Source organism: Triticum dicoccoides, chromosome 5B (genome assembly GCF_002162155.2).
Source record: "Triticum dicoccoides isolate Atlit2015 ecotype Zavitan chromosome 5B, WEW_v2.0, whole genome shotgun sequence".
In the NCBI taxonomy this organism is placed as follows: Eukaryota; Viridiplantae; Streptophyta; class Magnoliopsida; order Poales; family Poaceae; genus Triticum; species Triticum dicoccoides.
In genome coordinates, this window is record NC_041389.1 from 453002745 (window position 1) to 453014328 (window position 11584).

General features: G+C 49.7%; 1 protein-coding gene across 1 annotated transcript; it reads left to right on the top strand.

The window, feature by feature from the left end:
- Positions 1-7128: 7128 nt before the first annotated feature.
- LOC119310598 (TPR repeat-containing protein ZIP4-like) lies at positions 7129-10693 on the top strand. Its single transcript, XM_037586288.1, has 5 exons — positions 7129-8487; positions 8575-8764; positions 8846-8878; positions 8957-9577; positions 9687-10693. Exons 1-5 carry the CDS (start codon positions 7256-7258, stop codon positions 10425-10427), a joined length of 2817 nt encoding a protein of 938 aa, XP_037442185.1. The 5' UTR covers positions 7129-7255; the 3' UTR covers positions 10428-10693.
- Positions 10694-11584: the final 891 nt, after the last annotated feature.

An 11584-nucleotide genomic window follows, 5' to 3' on the forward strand; every position in this document is an offset into this window, starting at 1 on the left:
TAAAGGGCTTATAAAAGAAATGCCACAGTCGGGCGTCTGAGCGATACCACATAAAGGGCTTATAAAAGAAATAACAAGCATGCCACAGTCGAGCGTCTGAGCGACACCACATAAAGGGCTTATAAAAGAAATAACAAGCATGCCACAGTCGGGCGTCTGAGCGATACCACATAAAGGGCTTATAAATAGTCACAGTGAATACCCAGGAGTGGTAAAACCATCCCAGGGATACTCGGTATTTCAATTAATATAAAGGTGTTAGTCCATAATAAAAATAATAATCATCATAAGTCTCAAGTCATGATCCATGTTCTGGTTTAACAGTTTTTCTCCTCCGAAGACCGACACTAAGACCAACACTTGACCCATCCCAGACTGTAATCCTTAACCATGGAAACGACTATTCGAATAGGTTTAATCTCTGCAGAGGGTGTACTCTTTACCCACGAGTAACGGATTCCTTTAGTCCATCGGGACTAATTCCGTCTACGGTCTTTTTGTTGAAAACACACCTAACTTGCACACACACCAGCTTAAATCGCACACGTGTCTGGAATCACCCACGACACCTGTCAAGCAAACTCTAAGTGGGGAGGCTACAACCTCGCGTAGCATGGGATCAAATTTATATTGCGCGCTCTAAGGGGTGGCCTTCCCTCTCGGTCTCAACCGGAAACACCCATGCCCTCGGACCAGTGGCCTGCCTACCAGCTACAACCGGTATCTTCCACCATGGCCTCTCTGTACGGTGTGTGCTAGAAAGAGGTTGACAACTTACTGAACCATACTCTACTTGTTGTAGAGACAAGTGGTAGTACGAAACAAGTATGGGGGTTACTGGAACAAGACTCGATCTAGGGTCGACTCAGGAGGTTTAAGTATTCCCTACATGATTAGCATAACGTATATATTTCATCCAACAGACAGAGTCACCACTCATCATACCCCTCATGCCATGCCGGACACACTCGTCTCGACGAGGAACTAGGGACAAGCTCGGGTCTACCCAAGACAGAGACTTTCCCGTTTTCCTTCCGGTAGGCACGAAAGGCATACGAGGATGATCACTATCACAAGCATGTCCATTTCCAACAGCAAGGAAATTTTCAATAAGCATTCATGCAAATGATCACATCACCACATAAAATAACGAGTTCTACGTATTGAGGTGGTGTCATGATCGTGTCAAACAATGCATGCAAAATATTATGCCAGGGTTCAGAATGCTTGCCTTCAATGTGTGGAAAGGCAGGGTGCACTCCAAAACATTTGAAACCTTTCTCCTCTCTACAAAATCCTATTTAAAAATATTTTGAATCAATATATAGTTTCAAAAACAGTACCAAAAAGTTGTCTGAATTTTTTTGAAATAAATCTTAAACTAAACTAGACAATATTTGAGAGAGGTAGGAAAAAGAATCAACTCATTTGGAGTTGTAATTAAAAAGTTATAGCCAGTCAAAGTCCTGGTCAAAATCTGTTTTTTTAAATAAAACAGAAAAAGAAAAGAAAACGTTTCAAAAATGTACACGTCGAAGGCGTATTCTGGAAATGCGCTTCCACTTACTCCTGCGTGGACCGGCGCTGGGTCACTGACAGTGGGCCCGCCTGGCCCACTGGTCAGGTTTGACCAGTCTATCTCTCCCTCCTCTTCCTCTGCCCGAACGGAGGCGAGGCAACGGCGATCAACGCTGGCGAACAGCGGCTCCCCGCGGGCTCCAGAGGGTCGGGATGGATCCGCAAGACCGGGGCGGTTCTTCCGGTGGTCGAGGGAGTGATGGGGATGAAGGGAGTCGTCGGCGACGAGCTTCGCGGCGGCCGGCGGCGTCGGGAGTAAAGTGGTTTTGGGGCTGTGGTGGTTCCTGATCAAAATCGATCAGGGGAAAGGGTTCACGGGAGGAAGAGAGAGCTTCTGGTGGAGAGAGTGGAGAGGGAGAGGTCCTGGTGGCGCCGGAATGGCTGGGGCAGTGGCGGCGGCAGGAGTTGCCGGAGAGGAAGAAGACGACTCTCTCTCTTCGATTGACGGCTAAGGGGGCACGAGCGGAATGGTGTGAGGCTGCCTGCGTGCGGGGTTGAGCTCGGGGGCCTCCTTTTATAGCACATCCGAGTCGGTTCACGGCGGCCGTGGATAAGCTTGCCGGCGACCGCCGTTCTGTAGATAGGGTGATGTGGCGGCGACGCGCGCTAGAGGACGAGGTTGCGGATGAGCTTGAGCCGCTCCAGGGGGCAGCTGGCGAGCGCTGGTGGCTCGGCGGTGCCGACCGTGGCAGGGTGCACTGTCGGGCGGCCGTGGCGGCTAGTTCTTGGCCTGTCGGAGGTGTGGCGAGGGGCTGATTGGCGTGTTCTGGAGAGAGGGAGAGTGTGTGGCGTGGCTCTGCACTGAGTGGCAAAACCAGGGGCGGGACGCGGCGATTTCGGATGTGTGGCTGCAGTTGGCGCGCTCTGGGCGCGCCCAGTGCACGCCCACCATCTGCTCGACGAAATGCCATGGCCTGCTAGGTGGCTTGGTTGGAGCTAGGGATTAGCAGGTCTAGTCTAGGGGTAGCTGGGATTCTAGTGGACATGCCTGTTGGGTCAGAGGATCAGGTCCACAATGCAAACCAAAACTCATGCCAAATCTGTCCATGCACTCTAGGTGTTCGACAAAAAGCCACAGGCACCTAGGCTTTTCTTGGAGTGGCCAAATCTTCCAGATCCTAGTCTCTTTAGATGCACAAGAGGGTGGTGAGGTTAGTTTGTACAAAGCACAAACTTGTTAGTGCAAGTTTTGCAGAACTACAATTGTGGACAGGAGGTAAATGGCATCATCTCATGGACCAAAAGTATTCCAATGGTTGCATGCTCCTGGACTTAGGGGTTTTGTAGGGTGGTCTACAAGCTGGGGAAAGAATCAAGAGCCAAAGAGCAAGCAAGAATATGGATGCTGTACAAACCATCATGTTGGACCAGAATGAAGATGAGGTTGATTCACTCAAAATTTTCAAAGAACATCACTAGGTTTTTGCATAAAGTGGAATCATATGCTGCTACTAACATCCCATAATTTTGGTGGAAGCTAGAAAGAAATATTTAAATGAGTTGTAGTGCAAAATTGCCCACTGGACCAGAGAAGAGAATTGGGTGTAGAGCTCAAAATATTTCATGAATAAAAGTTATTTTTGCATAAAAGTGATTTAAAAACATCACCTGGCATCTCCAAATTTTTGTTGGAATTTTAAGTGAATTTATCAAATTGTTGTAGTTCAAATATGGCCATATAATCTAGGAAAACCATCTTTCAAGAAAAAAAAGATCAAGCAAATTAATTATGTAATTAGTTCTACTAATAAAAGAAAAGATTTTCTTGAGAGGCTAAACAAGCCCAATAACATTTTTGAAAGGTTTTCTTTTTGGGGAAAACTCCATAATAACAAGAGAGAAAAATGGTCCAAAAATCAAAAGGGAGCCCAGAAAATAAAAAATTTCATTTCCTGGCAAAATTTTAATTAACAAAACAAGGTCAAAATTTTGGGGTGTCACACTTAATGTCAAAAGCCAGGGCGGGTAACCACCCAAATATAGTCTTATCCTGCACGCAAGTAGATCACAAGATCCCTATGATCCTTTGAATGATACCGCCAGTTTATGTGACCCGGACAGTGAAGTTTATAACTCAACTCTGTAAGAGCCGGCACATATGATATTTGTGACAACTCAATTTTTTGCGATTGTATAAAAATAGATAAAATTTTGAGGCTTCCGATTCGAATACGATCAGTAAACCGTTTCAAAGGGGTTAAGGTAAGATTCAAATACGATCATATAACCCCAGTGGCGTTGGCGTTGCTGATCAAAGTGGGTATCGACAGCTATGTTCTCTTTGATTTGAATACGGCCTATGTTTGAACACGAAGCCCCCAAATGACCTTAAGAGTTGTTTAGCGACGCTGATTCGAATACGATCCACGTCGATTCCCAAAGGAGTTGAGCTATGATTCGGATACGATCAAGAAGCCCCCAAGTAGGTTCAGCAGTTTGCTAATCAAAAGGGTATCGACAGCTATGTTCTCTTTGGTTCGAATACGACCTATGTTTGAACAGGAAGCCCCCAAGTGACCATATAAGTTTTGGCATTGAGCCGACCAGGAGGATACTGATAGCTATGCCTGATGAGCAGGAAGCCCCCAAGTGACCATATAAGATAAGCCGTAAGGTAGGATACCCATGTTTGAACCGCGCATCATGGCAGCAAGTTTTTTTGGCACCCTTTCATCTTTCTAAGAACTCGAACTTGCGAGAGATTAATTCTTTTTGAACGGGAACTTTAAACCGGATTTGAAAGCTTCAAAACTTTGTGAGAGATAAATTTACCTTGAACCGGATTTGAGAGCTTCAAAGCTTTGTGGTAAATAAATTTCCCTTGAACCGGATTTGAGAGCTTCAAAGCTTTGTGGGAGAAAGATGTCTCTCGAGCCGGATTTTTAAATCGGAAGCATCATTGTGAGCCGGAATTTTTCTGACGGCCTTTTAAATTTTCATCGATAGAGCAGTAATCTCCGGGGCCGGGTTACTTTTCCCTCCAATGACCCGTAGTTCTTGAATGCATTGAAATCGGCCAATTCTGCCGAGTCATGCCATTGTAGCCCCCTAGTCTCAAGACTACTCGAGGAGTTGGCTTCAGACTCTCCATGCTTGACCACAACATAAGAGGTGTATTGTTGGCGTTGATAATGTGATGTGAATCCACAGAAGGTTGAGGTGACTGCGGCGGGTTATAAATGATCCTGTATGAGCCGTGTCAGCAACTCGGCCAATGGTTCCTCCCAACTGGCTGTTTGAAGTTAACCAAACTGTAGTGGCGGCGACTTGTGCGCATACCCATTGAGCCATCCAGTGCAGACGGCGGCTGATAATACATGATAATTTGCCTCCAATTTGTTGAAAGAAAACCGGGCTTCCCAAGCAGTGACTTGCTCATACTCAATAAACAGCTTATGCAGACTGGTGCGGTCCGGTGTGTTGATGTAGACCAGGCCGTGAGAGACGGACGGTAAAGACGACCGCAACATCTGAGGCGGCACACACAGATGAACCGGCCGTGGCGTTGTAAGCCGGTGCGGACAGGAGAGTCGGGAATGGCGTTGGAAATAGCACGGACGCAGGAAAGTCGATCACGGGCATGGACACTCAGTCAGTCCCGTGTGTTGATGTAGCGGAGGTGGCAACTTGCGCAGGACGAGCGCTAGTGCCAAAATAATGTTTGCTCACGCCACTTTTATGACACCTTTTTTAAGGAATAATGGTTCTGTGAAAAAATACCACAGACCAGAGTAATTGTTTTGAAATAAAATACGTACTGATAAAATACTTAGAAAAATAGCACCTGATGTTTGTCGGATGAGCGCAGACTTTGATAATGTGCAGCATGGACAAATAATAGATGAAATTCTGCTCTGCGAATGTCATAGCACATGTAGTATTGTACCAGGCCTCCACACGTGGTAGCAGTCCACCAATAGTTAATCAAAAGGTCTTGACGTAATTGATCTACCAATGTACTTTGCTTCTGGTCTTTGGGATTTAATCCAGCATTTTGACCGCCATCAACCTGTTGTAAACATAATAGTAGTATTTTCCCACAGCAGGGGCGCCTTGGTAACGCGGAGACGAGTCTTGGCAGAAGAAACAGCAGGAGCAGCCGCACAGGACATCTCAAGATGGAAACCGGATCCGGCTCAGCGTGCTATAGCAGAGGACGGCCTGGGCGGCGGCGACTTGAAGCTCGGGCAAGGCAAGAACGAGTCCCTGGCGGCTCAAGGCAAGAAGTACGCGATGGCAACGACGACTTGGCAGCGCGGCAGTGCCGCGATTGACCTGCTGCAGTTAAAACGAGCGGCAGTTTAGCACTGTTGTGGTTGCCGCAGCAGGGGAAGCCGGCCATGGCTACGCGCGAAGGCAGACAACAGCTCACGGCGGCGGAGTGAGCCAGAGGCGCGCCAGCCACAGTGGCTTGATGCAACGGGGAAGACCGTGGTGATGGTGAGGCGACGATGGCCGGTGAGGCCACGCGTGCCTAAGCAGGCGTCGGGCTGCTCGCGCCGGGGTGACTCAGTGGCTCGGCGACCGGCAGTTCGAACGACGAGGGCGCGACGGCGGCGACCGGCCCAGAGGTGATGGGAGGTTGTGGCGGGTTGGCGAAAGCGATGGCACGGCCGGCTTCGACGAGGTTGGAACAAGGGAGGCGCCTGGTTCAGCGGCGGCGACTCAGGCCAGCAGAGCGGCGCATCCGACGGAGATGGCTAGCGGAGCGAGCCGCGGCGACGGGTTGACTCAGGTCACAAGAAATCAACTCCCATCGCGGCTCAGCAAACAGGCGTGGAGGCGCTGCGGCGACTCTGGCGGAGGATCGAATCCACGTCCGCTTTCCGTGTCGTGGCCGACTTAATCGACTCTCGTCCGTGTCCTCCTTCCAGTCGTGGTTGGTTTAACTCTTTTCTTTTTTTTGACTTGATTGTTTCTCAGATCGGACTCGTACTAGCAATACTTGATAGCTAAGCTCAAAAAAAAAAAAATACTTGATAGCTTTGTTTGTACGCCCATAGGAAATGGGGATCAAACTCTGTAGCTTGACATGATGAGTTACCAGTACTTGATAATTTGGTATGCGCTATCTGACTAGCTCTGTCTCCATGCGGACGGGTTGATGATTCTGATGGATTTGATGTGTGCGCTTTCAGCGGCGCTGCTTCTGATTGTCCATCCGTCCTGGCGCGAAGACGGCCATAGCAAAGGAGAGCAGCCGCGGGTGACGATGATTGCAGCAAAAGGCTGTCTTCGTCGTTGCAGTCGTAGCTCTGACTTGAATGGATTTAGTAAAAAAAAAAACGCTGGTTCCAGTACGCCGGGACGCTGGTTCCAGCATGCGGCCGCCACGGTCGCAGCTCGCCGGACGACGCATTGGAGGATGAGAGGGAAAAAAAGCAGCCGTGATGGGCCAAGGGGCATGTGGTGGGCCGAGGAGGAAATCCAACAACGCAAACAATTAATGAATCTGTAGACCTGTTTCTTTTTCTTTTTTTTTGAAGTTGAATCTGTAGACCTGTTAGCCATAGAATCGCTGGGCGATCCAGCGGTACGCGAGCGACCGGCCAAAGCTTCCCAAAAAAAACGAAGGAAGGAAGGAAGGAAGGACCGGCACGAACCCTCGCCCCATCCCCCGTTCCCCACGCCTCGCCTCGCCGCGCCGCATCCCGCCGGAACCCCAGCCCCCGCCGCCATGACGATCTCCGAGCTCTCTGAGCTCAAGCGGGTCGTCGATCTGTACGACGCCCCCGACCCCTCCCCCCCGGAGAAGCTCGTCGCCGACTTCCGCCGCGTCCTCACCAACCTCGGCTCCGCCGCCTCCTCCCTCACCGACGCCTTACCCAGGCTACAGTTGTACAATCTCGGCAACCGCCTCTGGAAAGCCGTGGACAAGCGCGCCAACTCCGCCGCGCTGGCCCTGGGCCCCTCCGCCCGCGCCGCCGAGGCGGAGGTCAGGCAGGTGGCGCCGGAGCTGCTCCTCCTCGCCGGCTTCCCCGTCAAGGCCGCATCCTTCTTCCTCCGCGCCGGCCAGGGGTGGCTCGACCTCGGCCGCGTCGACCTCGCCACCGCCTGCTTCGACAAGGCCACGCCGCTCGTCTCCGCGCTCGCCACGGAGGATGAGCGACGCATCCTGCTCGGCCTCAACCTCGCGCGGGCGCGCGCGGCGTCCGACGCGGGTGATCAGTCCCTCGCCGTCGCGCTGCTCGGCCGCTCCAAGTCCCTCGCGTCCCTCGCGTCCGCGCCCCGCAAGTATACCAGATCCCTCGCCGAGGGGTACCTGTACGTCGGCGAGGCCACGCTCTTCGCGAAGCCCTCCGACCCCGCCGTCGTAGCGTCCATGCTCCTCACCGAGGCGCTAGATCTCTTCCAGAAGCTGCCCCGCCCCCCAAAAAAAAAGAAGCTGGCCTCACCCTCCCCCTCCAGCTCGGAGCAAAAGGGTCGATGCCTCCGCTACCTTGCCCTCGAGCATCACAAAGCCAAGGAACACGCTGACGTCCTGTTTTTTATCCATGCCTCGAGGGATTTAATTGGGGAGGCGGATGAGCACCCGAGCATGGGGTTCATGGCCCTGCACGCGTGGCTTGGTACCGGCAACTTGGCGGAGGCCGAGAGGGAGCTCGAGAGACTCATGGCCAACGCCAACGCATCAGAGAGTCTATGCGTGGGGGCTGCTGAGGTGTACCTTGCCTCCGCGGGGCCTGAGGCTGCACGCAAGGTGCTCGTTGCACTTGTTGCACGTTGCTGCGCGGGAGTTGCAGCTGCTGCTGTGAGAGTGGTGACCAGGGTAGTTGATTGTGGTATCGGTAGCCCTGGGCGCGCAAGGGCGATCGGTGAGCTCGTGTCGGATGAGAGGGTGGTCGCACTGTTCGATGGCCCGGCTAACACCAGTCACCGTGGAGCAATGCATACACTGCTCTGGAACTGGTCTGCACTCTCTTACACAAGTAATTTTACAGCAATTTTATGTACATATGATTTCTTGCTGAGGCTGACATTTGGAATTTGGGACAGCGGGTTTGAGCATTTCAATGCAAAGAACTACGATATATGTGCGGACTTGTTTGAGACATCGATGCTTTATCTATCCCGTGAAGAGGGAAGCAGAGTCCGGCGAGCACAGTGCCTCCGAGTCCTTGCCGTTTGCTATCTAGCCCTTCAACGTCTGGATCGAGCACATGAGTTTGTCAATGAGGCTGACAAGGTATTGATCCCTCTCCTCATCACTTCATTAAATAATCTTGCCTATTGCTTCTTACGATTTGCTCAAAATGTGTATCTGTAGGTGGAACACAATGCCCACTGTGCCTTTATGAAGGTAATAAATATACATGCTAATTGTTCAGGGGTCTCATTTAACTCTGGTATTGTTTGCTAACCCAGAAGAATTGTGCAGATCAAAATTCATCTTCAGAAGAACGACGAGGACGAGGCTATCAAGCAGATAAAAACCATGATGGGTTGCATTGACTTCAATCCCGTGTTCCTAATGCTCACAACTCATGAGGCTATTGCCTGCAAGGCTGTCCGGGTAGCAGTTGCTTCATTGACCTTCCTTCTTGGTCTCTATTCTGCCGGAAAGCCTATGCCAGAGCGTGAGGTTACTGTCCTCCGCACTCTTATTGAGCTCCTCCGTCGTGAGCAAGGTACTGAGGATGAGATCCTTAAGTACTCGAGACGTGCCAAGCTACGGATGTCTGACCTTGGCGTGGAAGGCTTTTTTGGCAATGGACCTGTTGGGGCGCGTGAACTGAACTGGTTTGCAGGCAATAGCTGGAATATGGGTAGAAGGGTGGCTAAGGAGCAAAAGTATGATCTTAGTGCTGAGTTCTTTGAGCTTGCAGCAGAGTTCTTTGGTGGTGCAAGTAATGATGAGGGTGATGGAAATCACCCCACACTTTGCAAAGCGTTAATCATGAGTGTCACTTCCATGCTTAAAGCTGAGGAGCTAAACAATTCTCCCTTGTTGGATTCTGATGTTAAAAAAGGTGTTGAGATGCTCAGCAGAGCTGGCAAGGTAAACATGGGGTTTAACAAATACTAAAAGTTACCTACCCCTTTGTGTATGTTCTAAAGTGGTTCAGTTTTCTCTACTATTATTCTGATTCAGTTCTATTGATGTGCAGCTATTACCTTCAATCTGGCCCTCGGGTTCAGTCGCCTCTGATCAGGCTGAGGCCAACATCTTTCTGTTTCTTCATACCTTCTACTCCTACCAACTCCTTGACAGGATGGACACCAGCGCACATCCTCAGCAGCTCCAACTAGTCAAGAACTTCGCTTCCTCTAAAGCATGCACGCCGTCCCATCTTCTCGTACTTGGGAAAGCTGCTTCTGAAGGCACCCCACCAAACCTGCTGGTTGCTGAATTTTCACTGAAGGCTAGCATCAAGACCGCCCTTGCTTCTCACTCCCCAAACTACAGGGTAATCAGTGCTGCCCTCAGGAACCTAGCCTGCCTTGCTGGCTTGCAAGACTTAAGTGGTAGCAAGAGTGATGCAGTGTATGGTGTATATCGACAAGCTTACCAGATCGTGGTTGGACTGAGAGAGGGCGAATATCCATGTGAGGAAGGGCAGTGGCTTGCAGTGTCTGCCTGGAACAAGTCATATTTGGCTAGGCGGCTTAATCAAGCTTCAGTTGGTATAAAATGGATGAAGATGGGATTAGATCTCTCTCGGCATGTTGAGAGCATGAAGAAGTATATAGCAGACATGGAGCAATGCCTTGAGTACTTCCAGAAAATGATTCATAGTGAAGCTGGTGAACATGCTTTGCTCGGAAAAAACCCTGATGAAGGTAGTCGGCAAGAGGGGGCACCAAGCACAAGTATGTCTGGTAGCATGTCTCAGCCTGTCTTAGTATAGTATAGATGCTTCTAAACGGGGCAGTTCAAAACCAAGAGATAAATAGATCATTGAGTTATGTACTTGAGTAATTGCGTATGACCCGTCAAATATTGTCTGATTTACATCTCTAGCAAGCATGTGGATTCTTTGTCGATAGTAACCATGTCTGTGAATTTAATGCATGCTGATGTGTAGGAGAGATGACTGATTGCTTGTAATACAGTACTGTAACATTGATTTGGGAACCTACTGGATTTGTTCAGGCAACCTTTATGTCCATTTTCTGTCAGATTTGACTAATCTCCTGATGTCCCTATCATTCAAACTATTATAGTGGAAAACTGGAGAGGGGCAGAAATACATAAAGAAGAGTAAGGACTCACTGAAACCTTCTATAGTCTACACAACCATGTTAGGCCAACTCCACCGCGCGACCCCAAACGGACGTCCTCCGGATTCTGTCCGTTTCGGTAGGGGTTTGGGGTCGTGTCCGGGCCTGTCCTGGTATGCGGTGGCCGTGCGCCCAGCGCGCGGCCGCATCCATTTGCCCCATCCTGTCCGTGAGGGCCAAAAATGCCTAAATTTGCATCAAACTACTTCCAACCCAAATATTTGTCTAAAAATTAAAATAGTTTTACAACTCAATTGAAATTGTCTTAAATAAAATAGTTTTACAACCAAATCGAGATTGTCTTGACTGAACATAAATTGGACCAATACATCTATTGGTTGCCAATGTGATCCCAGACGTGCTCAATCAAGTCATTTTGAAGATTCAAATGAGTGTGCCAATCACGCATCTCACGGTGGAATTGGACAAACTGTTCAAATGTGGCCGGATCATGGTGCAAGGGCTCAATATTTTCACCTTGATAATCAAATCCTTGGTCGAAGATACTCTCATCACGCTCGTCCTCGACGATCATGTTGTGCATGATCACACAAGCAGTCATCACCTCCCAAAGCTTCCTTTCATCCCATGACAGTGCAGGGTTTCGAACGATACCCCACCAGGATTGAAGCACACCAAAAGCACGTTTCACATCCTTTCTAACACTCTCTTGCATTTGGGCAAACCTCTTTCTCTTCTCACCTTGGGGTTTCGAGATTGTCTTCACAAAAGTTGACCACTGAGGATATATACCATCTGCTAGATAGTATCCTTTGTTGTACTG

What these genes read in the sequence shown, in the direction of transcription:
- LOC119310598 (XM_037586288.1), top strand. Translation starts at nt 7,256, where the DNA reads ATGACGATCTCCGAGCTCTCTGAGCTCAAGCGGGTCGTCGATCTGTAC. An exon ending in CATACACTGCTCTGGAACTG is followed by an intron (nt 8,488 to 8,574) that starts GTCTGCACTCTC and finishes AATTTGGGACAG; the next exon opens with CGGGTTTGAGCATTTCAATG. An exon ending in CCCACTGTGCCTTTATGAAG is followed by an intron (nt 8,879 to 8,956) that starts GTAATAAATATA and finishes AGAATTGTGCAG; the next exon opens with ATCAAAATTCATCTTCAGAA.